This window comes from Nestor notabilis, unplaced genomic scaffold, assembly GCF_000696875.1.
Source record: "Nestor notabilis isolate BGI_N333 unplaced genomic scaffold, ASM69687v1 scaffold13182, whole genome shotgun sequence".
NCBI lineage: Eukaryota > Metazoa > Chordata > Aves > Psittaciformes > Psittacidae > Nestor > Nestor notabilis.
This window is the reverse complement of record NW_009917984.1, coordinates 17,113-32,398: the sequence shown is the minus strand read 5'-3', so window position 1 is coordinate 32,398 and position 15,286 is coordinate 17,113. Positions and strand designations below refer to the sequence as shown.

At 41.5% G+C, this 15,286-nt stretch overlaps 1 protein-coding gene across 1 annotated transcript in view; it reads left to right on the top strand.

Moving 5' to 3' along the window:
- BCL2 (B-cell CLL/lymphoma 2) overlaps positions 1 to 11,999 on the top strand; it is a 90,651-nt gene extending 78,652 nt beyond the window's left edge. The window contains exon 3 of the mRNA XM_010009499.1: positions 11,322 to 11,999. Within this exon, the coding sequence (XP_010007801.1) occupies positions 11,322 to 11,456 (135 nt within the window). The 3' untranslated portion in view covers positions 11,457 to 11,999. The remainder of the gene's footprint in view (positions 1 to 11,321) is intronic.
- The last annotated feature ends 3,287 nt before the right edge of the window (positions 12,000 to 15,286 follow it).

The window sequence follows — 15,286 nt, the reverse complement described above, 5'->3', positions numbered from 1 at the left end:
TGAAACTAACAAATGGTTTGTAGTTGGCTGAGATACTTGTATTTAATATTGAGGAAGCAATGACTTTCTGGCCTCCAGTGGAGCATCTCCTAGACAGACAGGCACACAACAAAATGAAGTCTTAATGCCGTGAGCTTCTTGAGAATGCTACAATAACATTCTGGCAGGCTGGGCTCCCTTGGCTCCTGTACTCACTGCAATTTGAACGTCTCTTTCAGTTTAGCATGATGCTTGGCAGGTTTCCCAACTTTACATTATCTGGGAAAAGAAGACAAGAGAAGCTGGTACGTTCAGGGAGCCTTTGAAGAAGCTTCTTCACAGTTTGCTCATAGCAAAACAGTTGGCTGCATGTAGGAGAAGTGTTAGGACTGCAGCTTAGACTGCTAGCTTGAAAAGGGTTTAACTGAATTGCATCCAGGCACCAAGATGCTCAGATACCACAGCAATGTGTGTGGTACAAGAACCTAGATAGAAGAAGATTAGATACCAAATCAGACAGAATTTTGCATGTGATTTCCTGGGTTTGTTTAAACTTATAGCAGCAACAGCTAATTATAGGAGGTTCTGAAGGCTGCTTTCATGAGTGGGTTATGTCGCTTGTACATTAGGTTCCAGCCATAAATTGCTGGAAGAGAGAATTGCTGGAGAGAATTCCCTGTGGCAGGAAGCCCCTATTCATAAAAAGCTGATGGAAACCATCCCTTTGCCTTCCCACTCAGGGGGAGAAGCAGCAGATACCAGTAATGAAAATTCTCAGGGTGAGGCAGCATGTTGACAGCAATGGCAAAACTAATGAAAAGAGCATCAAGATAGGTACAGGTCATCACCCAAAGAGAGACCCAGGAAGTCGTTGCACACAGGAGTTACTTGTGGTCATCCTCTAGGTGATTGCTGTACCTACTTCCAGATTTAGTCACTCTCCTTCTACCACACGTGAATCCCTTAGCTCTTGTAATCGCTTCCTCTGGCTTTTAAGCAAGGGTAGCTCTTTAACTGCAGATTAGTGCTTTAATGAAATTCTTGAGACTACTTTGAAGTGACTGGGCAAGAGAGACTGGCCTTTCAGCAGCAGCTGCTGGCGCAAGAGTCACAGCACACGTTACTGTACAGGGAAGGCAGTGCTGTGAGACTGTGCACAGCCAGATCCATAATTTTTTCTCCAGTAGTGCCTCAGGGCACATCTACACGGCACAGCACAGCACTGCACAGGGATACTTGAGGTGTCCCTGAACAGTGGTCGCATATAATTAGCCCACCTGGAGTAGGATTCTAATATACCTATAAGTGGTTGCACCCCTATACCTGCCCCTGAGCTGGCTTGTTCAGTACAAGATCAACTCTCTCTTCTTCTCCATAGAACTGCATTCTGCTGTGTGGACCCACCTGCACTGAGAAGTATTGAAAATGATAAATTATGAAGTTTAGGAACTTATATAAATTTTGATCTGCAGTTTCCGATCTGCAGGGTCTTATTTATTTTAGAAAGTGGGAAAGCTTTCAAGACTGATTTCATAGGTAATGCCTTTTTTTTTTTTTCTTGGCTGATATTCCTGATTTTGTTTTTTATGCTTTCCTTTGAATATCTGAAATTTTGCATGAATTTCTACTCACTTGGAAACACCAACAGATGAAGTAATTACCAATCTTTCCTGCCTAAGTTAACAGCCTTCTCCTTCCTCATGCTGTTAGTTCAAGGTCACAATGATAGATTTAAATCCTTCGTGAATTTTCATCTGACTTGCTGCCCACAGAAAGTGTTCATTATAAGATCCAATTTCTATTGGCATTCTCCCCTTCAAAGGATGTCAACAGGAAACATAAATGCTCAGGCCTTTGTGAATGATCTGCAAGGACATGCAGGCTTATAAAAATAATAAAAAAAAGCAGCAGTTAAGCAAATCCTTCAGTTTCTGTTTTGAATGACTAGCCATAGGAATGCAGGCTAAGCTGTATTTCAGCTGTTCCCAAAATTGTGTATGTGTAACTTGTTGACAGTGATAGGTACGTCAGGCTCCAGTGACAGCTATGTGACCACTGATGATCATTCTCCTGTAGCAGAACCAGCCTCTGCCTCGTCTCAAGAACACCCGGCACAAAAGAAAACAAAGAAGCATCTGTTTTTTTCAGAGCACTTGCACTCAAAGCTCCTGCTCTTTACTGAAAAAATAAAGAGAGATCCTGGTCACCTCAGCTCTCACCCTATGCTCCCAGCAGCCAATAGGTTGTAAGGAACTGCATGACTTGCTCCAGCAACTGATGTGAACATCTGATAGCTGGGAGAGCTGAGACAGGACCTGAACTCAATACCCAGAACACCAGCTTACTTCATTGGGAACTACCCATCACCACCAAAAGGAAAGAAAAGCCCACCACAGCCTTTAAGTTTCAGCACTACATTTTTAAACTCTTACTGGTGTCCAACATATATGTCTTTCACAGTAAAAATTACTTGGAGTGCACCGTGAATGCACAGACACAGATCAGTGCTGAACATCTGGTTAAAATAAATTACAGTCTTATTTTGCAAATAAAAGTTCCTAGGGTCTACATGACAAAGTCTGGCCAGCATAACTATCTCATGGGGAAAAAATCACATCCCTAGTCTACAAAGATAACTATTTTGGCATTATTCCCTTCCCCACTATGTAGACTTACGTAGACTTTTACCAAATAGAAGAGTCCTTTTGCCAGTATAGCTCACATTGTTTGGGAGGTACTTCAACCATGCTGGCAGACTCCTGGAGCTGGTATAAGCCATGTCTCCATCGAGGGATTTGGCCAGAACAGTGACACCAGCAAAGCCCCTGAAGAACAGAGTAACCCTTTTTCTCCTGTGTACTAGTCTCTAACATTTTTCAGTTTTAAAGCTTCCTGCTAAAAGGAAACACAGAATCTGTGCTGTTTCTCGAATAATTTCTTTTTACAGTGGAATTAAATTATACATAAGGGTAGGAGGTGTGTTGCTTTCAGACATCCCAGTGGTACTTGCTTTTGTATGGGAGAAGATCCCACTTCTCTTGTAGGATGCCTATTGTTTGTTTTGGTATTGGTTTTGAAGATGAAGGGGCAAAGGTGGTTCGCATTTTATTAAGTCTTCATACTTTGGGTTTCTGTGGTGGCATTTGAATAAATCTAATGGTCGTAGTTAATGGATTACAACTGTGTATGCAAATGAATCTGAGCTGTTTTGAATAACAAAACAAAGTCCTTTCAAAGTCTTTGTGAACTGTATTCCTACATTATGACTCTTCCTTGTTTTTTCATATGGTCCCTGTTAGCTCTTACCTGATAACATTTGCCAAAGGACTTACTGGATGAACCCAAAACTTCAAGATTTACCAGCCAACCTTAATCTATGAGCCCCCAAAAGACAAGGCTACTCATAAAACTCTCTTGGCTTTAAAGTAGGATTCAGCTTATTGTGGCAATAAGCAATTTTTGCCTGTCCTATTTAAGTAATTCATTTTGTCTAAATTCCCACTTGCCTCAGTCTATGCAGACTCTTGTCATTCCTTTCCCTGCTCCTTTACCTTCCATTTGTCTCCCGGGTCTTGTGCTTTTGTGCAAGTGGTGAACAGGACGGAAAGGACAAGAAGGAGGAGTGGAGGGGAGGCATCCAAACCACAACCAATCTCTTCTGAACAGATGCAGATTGGGAACTTCCCCTTATTTTAATTTCCCATTATCACTTAGCTGTGAAATGATGAAAGCATGGAGCAAGCCACCTCTCCTGGGTCCACTGTGTTGGAAGTGGGGCACATGCAGCTTGCTCTGGCAGGCTGCTTGACTGCCAGGACGTGTCTGCCCCGCTACAGCTAATCATAGAATCATAGAATAGTTAGGGCTGGAAAGGACCTTAAGATCATCTAGTTCCAACCCCCCTGCCACAGGCAGGGACGCCTCACACGAGACCATGTCGCCCAAGATCCTGGCAACCTGGCCTTGAGCACTGCTGACACAGTTCCCCGTGGAGTACAGCACCCAAGGGCTGATTTAGGAAATGGCAAGAGAAAGCAATGACTGAAAAATGCTGCCTCTTCTCTGTCTCAAATAAGGCTTTTACAGGTGAGCAGAAATGGTTTGGGCTGCTAATGAGGTGTAGGCTGCCAAAGAAAACACATGCGCAAATTCATATTTTCCAGGTGGCTGCTGGTAGAAGTGTAACTGTCCATTGAAGTCTACAGCACAAGCTTTTTTTGCACTTACTCATTAAATTGCAGATTAATCATGAGGTTACTTTATCATAGTGTTAGCTATGTTGTCTCATCAGCCCTGTAAATCATTTGATTGTCACAAGATATAGAAAGAAACAAGAGCGTGATTCTAGCCACGTGAGGAGCGGGTGGCACATCGGCAGAAGGTGCTGGTGGCTCTGCGTGACCTGTTGCCGCTGGAGCACCAAGGACCGCCAAGGCCGCCGCTCCAGCTTTGTGTTACTCTTGCTCAATGCTGAGCACGAGTTAGTCAAGCCAAAGGGATTTGGATCAGAAAGGAGTGTTGAGACAACAAACACGGGATCGAGTGTTTCCCTGAGGGATGTTAAAACAAGAAGCAGAAAAATGCATGACTGCTCCCTCGTGGTTCAGCCAATGGGCCAACCTGCTCAGACTGGTTTGATTTTACCCTTCTTGTTTGCATTCGCACTCTGGATTTTCTGGCTGGGGCCACCCCGAGCCAGGCCCTCCTCACCAGGCTGACAGCCTTGCTGTCTTGCTTTCCCCTCGCTACCTCTGCCGATACCTGTGCCTCGAGCCCAGCACAGCTGGACACGCTTGTTAAATAAAACCTTCCATGGCCTCAATGACAAACACTACCACAGCACTTTGAGCATTTCTACAAGCAGGTACTTTCGGTTCCCATTTCTCAGGCAGTTATGTGATTTAACTCTTTTTGTGGCAGCCCGAGAATGGCACGGGCAGCTGGAGCAGGCAGGGAACCTAACGGTGGATGTGTCCACATTCCCCTCTACTACCAATATATCTACCACAGCCACATCTTCACATTTGGACTTTTAAATTAGGTAGGCTGTTTCCATTATAAGGGAACTTCTACTGGAAGTAAGTTACAAGCAAGATGGAGAATGTAGACAAGATTTTGAGAGGAATATGTTTCTGTTGTCATGCAGACCTGTTTTGTCATTGTTTTCATGTTAAAGCCATTCTGAAGATTTGGCAGGGGTCCTAATGCATCTAGCTTCTTTTCAGAGGATGCAGCTGTAAGAGCAATGTTACAGCATGAGATGAGTCCTCGCAGCAGCTCAGCGACACTTACTCTGTCCTCCACAGTGATCCACAAATTGGTGTTTGCCAAGTTTACTGTTGTATGTGAATGAAAAGTCTCTAGAACAGGTTTGGTAAATTTGAGTAGAAGGAGAAGAAGGTGGTCTAAAACTGAACAGTTCTCAGTGCAACTGAGAGTCATGAAAATATGTGCAGGGACATGTTTGTTTTCTAGGTTGGAGTTACACACAGCTTCTAGCACTCTACCCAAGTAGGGTACCTTCAACGAATAAAACCAAGACTGCTAAATATTGGTGCAAACAAATAGCAAATTAATTGAATAGGATTATCAACTCACAAAAGATCTGAAAAGAAAACTGTAAAGGATCGAGTAGAGCTGCTTCGACCACATTGTTTGCACATGAAGGATTTTGTCCAGAAGGCCTTCCCACCTTCTTTCTCTCATTAATGCTAATACTGCTTCCTCAAAAGCAGCACCCATTAAATACCACCAGCTAGCTGCTCTAGTGACATTACAGGCATTATACTGATGCCAGAAATACCTCATTTTAGTGTGGGCCTTTCCAGGAATAAGAAAGCAAGGCAGCCTCCACTGGGTCTGGGCTTTTGCATATTGCAGAGCCATGTCTAACCGAATTAAGTAGAGACGCCAGGACTAAATTACTGAAACATTTCTCATGCTGACTTGGTTTAACAAGAATGTAGCCTAGTCTGAAAATGGCATGGGTCTCTATGCAAGCTGAATGATCAACACCTTACAAATCATGTGTTTAAAGAGATGTCTTGACCATTACCCAAAGCCTCGGTTTGTGCTTCATAGCGCACAGGTCCGGAGGAAATCTGCTTGCCAGCAGGGTCACTCTCCAGGAGTGTGGACAGGAGGAATAGTCATCCCTGTTACTGTAACCACTCACATTTATGTATTTCTAAGCATTTGCATAGTTTACAAGAACGAACCTAACCATGATTAGTCTTTGTTATATGTCTCCGAGTGCCATGTTTAGTCAGCCTTATGCAAATAATATTTCCACTGATTTCAATTCACACAGACTTCAGTGTGAGCCTGGCAAGACCAGGATCTGCAGGATATGCCCCCAAGATTACAGGCTTACCCATGCAAGAGTTTATACAAACAGGTAGCAAGGACAAGGAACAAAGAAGTTAGGTAAGATCACTGTGATGAGAACCAGTTTTGTCCTAAGTCAGAAACCTCAGATATCACTGGAGAAACAAAAGGCTATGCCGTCAGCAACCAACACATCAGCTGCAGACTTAAGACTATATCAAGCGTTGTGGAAAGAAAATCCAAAGCAGACCCATTTCTACCACAGGCAAAAATGAAGGGGGAAAAGAAATATGGGGGATGGGGATTTGATCAGGTGCATATGCCGATGCCACTCCCCAGGCAGGTTCTCTGCCCGTGGTCAGCAGGGTTTGTACGGTGACACCTTCTTTTCCTTCTCATTATAATTCGATAACGTGCACCTGGCACGACTGCCAGCATGTTGGCACTCCCTGGTGTAAAATGATATTGGCCTCTCTGAAGATACCGACCTCGTGAAACACCACACCTTGGCACAGCGCAGTCAAGGCCTGAGCTATCCTGATTTGCATGTACTCATGACTTAGACTTGCGTAAAAGACCCATAAACTCTTTGGGAAAAGAACAGCCACAGATTGTCTATTTTTTGTGTTCCAAGAACTTTTCTCTTTAGCTTCAAGATGACATTTTAATGAGGTTTTGCTGCATAGAAAACATGGGACGATTTAACCAGCTCTGTCTGCGCCCTCTTGCCCTCCCCAAACGCTTTCTGAAATGAGTTACCATTCAGGAACGAAAGCTTTTATGAGGATTTATGTCATTTGTATGGAGGCAGGGGTTTTGGAAGTCATTCAGCTGCTAAACCTTGGCATTGGTGCAAATGCCATTCCCACTCCGGGTAGCAAAGGTGCCTTGTTCAGACCTGTGCAAGTTTCTTCAAAAGCCAGGAGCTAGTGTGTGTTTGTTTGTTTGTTTTGGAGTCACAGAGAGGGCAGCGTAAAATAGCTGCAAGGCAATTCCCGTTCAGTAAAATGGAAGTCTCACCGGCTCTTCATTCAATACAATGTGGCTCAAGAGGATATCCTGCCAACCCAATGATAACGAGGGAAATAAAGTCACTTCCTCACCAGCTGTTTGATTCAGGTAGAAAAAGGAAGCCTTTACTTCCTCATGTTTGCTCTCCCTACCGCCCCGTCAGTCAGAAAAGCCAGGCTGAAACTGCCTTCTCCCTCCGTATTTTCAGTAAGGAAACATCAGATCCATAACACTTTGCTGGGCTCAGCCTATGGGAAGTACGTACTTCTCTGTGGATGAGAAGCTATGCCTTGCCTCTCAAGCAGGGGTGAAGACTGAGCTGCAAAAGGACCAAGACAGAACAAACTCAGCTGAGTGTGCAAGCAAAGAATGCCCATGTAATGAAAGATGACATTTGTTTCTCGGATCAGAGCTGCCAAATTTGGGCCAGCGGAAGAGTGGGATAGTGTGATGTGGATGCTTTGTTTTGAGACTGCCGTGGCTCAATGCACCATTACTCCTCTAAGGGTAATTCTTGCCCTGAGCTCCCTGCAAATCCCAGGAACTCTGGCCAGGAACATGCGATGTCCTCCCTGCATATAGTTCAACAGGCAAGGGGACAGCAAAGGGTGCCCTCGTGGCAATCTTCCTGGCCTGCCTATCAAGCCTAGGTAGGCAAAGACAGGCATCTCAGGTGCTTTGATGCTAAAAGGAGCTTAGACAGAACTTCTGTCTCTTCCCCACTGCCACTTTCCTTGCTTCTCAGAAACAGTCAGCTTAAAGTTGTGTAGTAAACCAGCAATGGACTGATTTGACTTAATAAAAGCTTCTTAAGAAATGACTTTTTAAAAACTTACAGAGCTGAATGAAGAGTTCTTTTCCATATAATTTTAACTGCCCTGATATAATTTTATATCCAGGATATAACTTTCCATTAAATTTTGAAGGTCTTAAAAGCAAGGCCTGCAACCATTTTCTTTCCAGTTATGTAAGACTTACGTAAGAAAGGTTGAGGTTGACCAAGCCAGAACTTGCCTCGGTCTATTTGCCAAGGGGACCCTTGCTTTCATTATAAAGATTACTCTTCAGAGGACATCAAGTGTTTCAAGCAATTTTCCTAATCTTATTTATTTTAGCAGAGATTCTCTTATATTAAACAGACTGGTTTAGGCGACAAAAATCCAGTGACAATTACATGGGTTTACAGAGGAGACAAACCTTATGAAACAGTTGAGATTCTGTTTAGGGTTCTCTTTGTGCTAAAATAGTTTTCAGTAATGGGTCATACTTCCCTCCCCCCTCTCCTTGTTTTAGTACATAAAATGGACATGTGTTTATTTAAAACAGGTTTGAAACTTAAACAAATAGTGACAGGCTGTTCAAACAAGCTTCGGAAATAGGCCTAATCAGGATGTTTGAGAAGGGGAGGGGGAACGATCATAAAGAGCTACTTGTAATATATAGCGCAGACACCATTAGGTTGGGTTCATGTTATTGTTGTAATAGTCTTGTGCAAAAAAGTACTGCATGTGCTGCACTTTTTTGTTAACATTCCTCTTCTGAGCCAGAGGTTGTGCCATACTTTTGCCTTGTCTTCAAATTTTACTGTAACCCTCTGTCCATTTTCCTACCCAATACGAGGAGTTCTACCAAATCATTAGAAATGGCCTCCCAGACAGACTGGGAGGAATGTTCCTAAACTGGGATAGAAGAGAAGCACAAAACATGCTCATTTTGGTATTGATACTGTGTATGCATTGGCTTTCCTGAATATACAGAAGTGAGATCTTCCCACAGAAAGAAACCATGAAAATATTAATGTTAAAATGTATTCACATGGCTTGCATTTCTATGGTTTTGGGTTTGTTTTTTTTCATTTCCTCTCTTTTCTACCCATAATAATATCACCAACTGTTGAACTTTACCCCTGTTGTATTTTTATAAGACCTGATCTTGAACTCCCTATACAGACAAAGCTCCTGTGGAAGTCAGTGAGTCTGCACTGGCGACAACAGGATTTAGCCCAGTCTGTAACGTTTTAGGATATTGTGTTACATCATAGCCTTAAGGAGAAATAAAAGCAGCTTTACAAAGAGCCGCACAGCAAACTGTGTATGCTTTTTCAGCTCTGCAACAGCGCAGCAGAATATTAAGGCCAGAGTTTACAAATGTGTATTTGAAAAATCAGGCAGCTAAGCGAAAGTTGCCAAATTTCCTCCGGAATGAAGAGTTTGCATTAAAACATTCCCCCACAAAGGTTAAGCTGCTTTCACTTAAGAATATACCTTTGGAAACCCAAGTTTGAAAATTACTGCCTGGAGGAACAAGCATTGAGAAATAGCAGGAGGCAGATGTATTTTCAGGTCAATCTGTTGGCCAAAGCCTATAGCAGTTCTGTTACCAAGTCTTACCTATTACCATCCACTCTTGCCTACAACACGCAGCAGCATTACTTAATGTAATAATATATTCTGGAAGCAAATACCTATTAGTTTTTTGAATCTCACTCAGTGCCTCAGTGAACAGGAGTCAAAATGGCAAAATATTAAAAAACCTTACACGCCCTCTCGTGGTAAAACCACAAACGCTCTTATTCTGACAATAACTAGAGCTGGCTAATGATGGAGACTAATTCAACTACACAATTTATGGCAAATTAACTTGGCTGGAAGGTTTATATTAATAATAGAGACCTTTCTCTCCTTAATTCATGCTGGAAACCATAACATATATGCATTTTTAGAAGGCAGGTTACCTCCTAGCATAGTAACATTACAAAACAAGGTCATAAAGGTAGAGAAGGAAACCCCCACATTAGATAGCTCTTTCATGGGTTTATCTCAGTTGTTCAGGAGCACAATAAAAGAGTTGCCTTAAACGATGCTATCAGTTCTGTCACATTTTAAAAGTCATTCAGCTTTGCTATTTACTGCTTTCATAGCACTCAGTATGCTGTCTCAGGAATGCTCTGAAGCTTCATGTTCGTTAGGAATTACAGCCTGAAAGAAAGGTATTATGTGCAGAGTATCACCAGTCTGATCACTAGTCCAGTCAATTCCCACTGTATTTGTAAGTCACAAAAACTTTATCTTTGCTTCTTAAACAGTGTTCCCATTTGGTGCCTACACGTACCTCCAGGCTTTCCCAGAGCAGCTTTACAAAACAGCTCTCCATACATGGAATACTGAAGCGCAAAGGAGAAACCCAGGGTGGTTTGGGCTGGGCTGAGGGATGACTCCCCCTACACCTCACGCCATGTGATTTGTGGTCGGCCGTGAGACATGGCATCACTGTATGCTTCCCCTCCTCTTCCTCTACCTGAATGTCTTGGCTACAGGGCAAGTCAGACTGGCAAGACTATCCCATGGCAAGACAGCTCTTGCTGAGGGCTGTCAGATCAGCTGGTTGACCCAATGGACCCTACAGCCAGACCACCGCCACATCCAAGGCATGATGAGCATGGGACCAAGGTGTCACCCCTTTAGGTGACAGCTATGAAAGGTATAACACAACCCTAACAAACAGCTTTGTTTCATGTGGAAGAAATATCTGTGGATACTACACATAGTCTTCTGAATGCATTGCAAGGGAATCAAATAAATACTGCCTTATTTTCAGCGAAACTAGCCAACAATATAGATGCCCCATGTCCAGTGGAAATGAAAGGTTTGGAGAATGAAAGTCCGTTTACCTTCTTTGTGTATGCTTCTATATACAACATTTAGAAGCCAAAATGGTGGTACTCGTATTTAAAAATGCTGCCTCTGTATTTTCTTTTAGACTAAGCCTGCCTAAAGCAGAAGTCACGACTGTAAGTACAGCAATATTTGTAAAGAAATGAGCAGAATTTTGTGACAAGCACTTCACAAAACCATAGCTCCCAAATCACTATTTTAATAGGTTTGGGGGAGGGGAGTGGGGGATTATGCTGGCATGATTGCTGGGTGACCACTGAGCCAGAAAAAGTTGTTTCCCTCTCCGGAAAAGTTACTGCAATTCTGATATTCCATTATTTCCCTTTCTAGGATGCCTTCGTGGAGTTGTATGGCAACAGTATGAGGCCTTTGTTCGATTTCTCCTGGATCTCTCTGAAGACTATCCTGAGTCTAGTTCTGGTGGGAGCTTGCATCACTCTTGGCGCTTATCTTGGACATAAGTAGAGTCATCCAGTTTATCGTGGATTACAAAAGTCTTTCAGAATAACAAAATAATATTTTTTTTTTCTGTAGCACAATGATATTTTATGAGCAAAACAACTTCCCAGCTAAAGATTAAATCAGCTATTACTGCCAAAGGAAATACCATTTATTTTTACATTGCAGGAAAATTATTTATTAAAAGATATTTACATTTTAACCTGCTATTTTCAGAAACTCTGCAAGTTGTATCTGTCATCACATCATGTTGTTATTCTTAACTTTAATGAGCCCCAAAGTCTTTTAGGTTCTCTTTCAATTAATGCAGCTGGCTGGATTATTTTATCTTTGAAGAGCAAATGTACTGACAAAGACCTACCTGCTTACACTTACGAGGGCAGTTACTTGAGCTGCTAAAGGCTGCGTAATTGTGTTGATTTTCCTTGCATTTTTTGGGTAGCTGGGAGGGATCTGAAAGACAAGGTCAGCGTGAACAAAGCTCTCACCCTGTCCTGCTGGCAAGAACTGACGGAGTAATCGATTCAACATGGTACATATGTGGAGTCAAGATGGCAACTTCTTGAAGGACACCTGGCTATCCCTACAGGAGAGCAGTTGGAAATACGATTGCCTATGCCTTGTAAACATGCGTTTTCAAGTTACCAGTTGCGCCATCGCGTCATAATCACAGTACCCTGATATATGTCGACTCAAATACTTTTTTTTTAATAGAAGTGTGAAGTTAAATCTTTGGGGCTTGTAAGAAATTGTGTTCCAATGATTTTCTCAGCAGTAAAACATTTTTTGTGGCTACTGACAGAGAAACATCAGGAGACCTTAAGTGCCTGCTTCAACAGAGCAGAGCTGGAGTCTGAAGACCTGACCTGTGTCCCACTTTAGTGGGCTCATATCTGCAACTAATCCTGTTTACTTACTGAGTTCCTCCAGGGGTTTGAAACCAATTAGATGTGGTCTCTAAATCCCTGGAAGTTGAAAAAGATCTTAATTTTATTTGGCAAGAAGCAGACCTCAGCTGAGTTACAGATTAGCTCTGACTATCCTTGTTTATCAAACTGGACACCAAAATCAAGTTCATTTTCATAACAGGAAAAGAAAGTGAGCTTTATCCTCCTGCCCCTCGCCCTCAAAATTATTTCATGCTAATCATTTCCTAAGACTGTCTACAGAAAAGATGATGAAACTCCAAATCCTCTCTCTGGACAGAGAGCCTTTGACACCTCGATCACGCAGGTGCCTACTGTCGTTTCAAGCGACAATAGGGTGGGGGAGAAAGGGGGCAGTGAAGTCATCTGCTCATGTTACAAAATGCAACTCGAGTAAAATTCATGCAGAGTACTCAGTATACAGTTTTATAAACAGATCTGTGTTCTGAAACCAGATGTGTCAATGCATTTTAAAGTGGGGCTTTCTGTGTGCTCAGAGGGGGCCAGGAGTCCCGACAAATCTGAAGGAAGAGTCTGAAGCGTTGTGCCACGGGCTGCTCCAAGTCATGGAAATGTCCAGCTTCAAATGTTTGTCAAGCACTCTGTTTCTGTGAAACTTTTGAAATCTGGGATTTGTGGGTAAATGGATGTCCAGACATAAAAGGAAAGCTTGCAAAGCTCTGGATAAAATGTACCATACAATACATAAGTGCTCTAAGGGTGAAAAGTTACAGTGAGTAAACTGTAGATTCAACCTCAAGATTTCAGTCGAATAACTTAGTGGCATTATATGCAAAATATCTCCATTAACTTGGGAATGTAATATGTTCAATGTTAAGGCTGTAGTTGATGTTGTGTCTTCAAAGCTGCTTTTTTGTTTGTTTGTTTTTTTAAGAGTTGTACATCTCAGCATTTTTACTGCTATTTAGTTGGAACACCTACACTTTGTATGAGCAAAGATGGAGCAAGCATATATTTCAGATTTGAAATGACTTTTGATTTTATAGAAACAAAGAAAGGAAATGTTTCTAAGAACACAAAAAATGTGAACTATGCTTGATTACAGAAAAATGAAAAATCCCAATCAAACAACAAGCACCTGCAATGTTTCAGAGTGCTTCTGTCAGAAGTGGGCATGCTTGTGTAGGGTTCATATGAAAAACATTTGAAATGGGAGCAACTGAATATTGTGGATTGAGTGTGGGCTTTGGTTTTTTTCAGCTTCCAAGCCAAATTTGTCTGCTGCCAGTTTCACAACTGGAATTGGCTGGTATTGAGCTAATGTTTCATTTCACAACCTAGTCTTCGTTTCAATTTGTGCCCATATGCCCGTTAAAGTTCATGAACTATTAGACCTCAAATTGCTTCAATATTGTTTATTTTATTAAAGGTTTACATTGTCAAAAGTAGTAAAAGAGTAACTATCGATTCCAGTGCTGCTATACTACCAGGATAATTTGAATGGGTTTTATTTTTTAATACCTTCCAATGGCAAAAGTTTTTTAAAGCTGCTTTAGAAATAATATGAAGAAGACACATGATACACATTGAAATAAATACTGAGGATTTTGTGTTCTATTGTGTCTACTCACTGGACTTCCCAGTGTCTTAGTTAATACCAGGCAAAAGAAGAGTCATGATGACTGTTGATGATTTTATTTTATTAAAGAGCTAATGGAGTTTTCCCATTCTGACTGCAGAATAGTACAGTATTGTGGCTGCATTAGGTATAATGATAGTTGATAATACATTTATTAAGAAACATATTAGAAACATTGAATGTATATAAAAGCTTGAACTTCTTTAATAAAATCCTCTCCTCTCACTCCTGCATTTCTTTTGCAATAATTCCTGTCTTGCCTATTCTCCATCACGCTTTCACATAAGATTTTTTTCCCCACAAAATGCCTTATAGATTTCCATGCTCCAAGACTATGCTTCCGTGAAAGTCCATTCTCTGTCACTATCTGTGCACACACAGCTGACCACTCCCAGCATATCCACGTTGTAAAAGCAAAAAATAAAAAAGAGGGACACTTCTGAGGTTGGTTTGGTGTGGAAGATCAGAGGACAACAAAAGAGGAGGTCAGAAAGTGGAGGGAAGCAAAGGCATGACTGAAATATCTCCTGGGTTAAAGGGGACCGTTACCTGGAATTCATTCATCTCTCATCCTTTCCCTTGAAAAAGGATGATATAAGGGCAGAATAAAAGATTACAGAGACTCCACAATTTTTCTTCACTATAAAACTTTGTTAATTCTGAAGGCAGTCTTTTGCAGAATAGGAAATCCATAGGAATTCAAGAGAAATACTTTATTTTTCTGTATTCAATTTATTTGTCATTAATTCTTTTTCACTCCATTTATTAAGAAAATAACGAAGGAAAATATTTTGCTTCTGAAAAAAATAATCTGTAAGATCACCTAAGATCTGTTATAGATCAGTAACCTAGGAACAAATGGGAGACAAGGAAAAAAATCTGCAAGTTAAGAATTCTGAAACCGGAGCTGACACAGAGGACATCTCTTAATAGAACAAGCACTGGATCCACCAAAGGAGTAATGGGGTTGTTGAAGTAACAGAATATACAGATAAGGAAGGGGGCTGGAAGATAGAGAGAACGACATTGGTATGTAAGAAAATCTCGAGTATCCTATGATGCAGGAGTTCATCCAAGATAGTCTGAAAATAACTTTTAACTAAAACCAGCTACAAATGTGTGCACTACACAGCTGCAGTTACTAAAAATTTTCAGTTACAAAATTACTTGTAAACTATTATAAAAATACCCAATTGTTATAAAAGTTCATCGATTTGCTGTTGTGACTGAGGATTACGGAGCCTCAGCAGGGTTGCACTAAAAAGGAACAATTATGGAAAAAACCCAATATTTGTCTGAAACCAGATGTG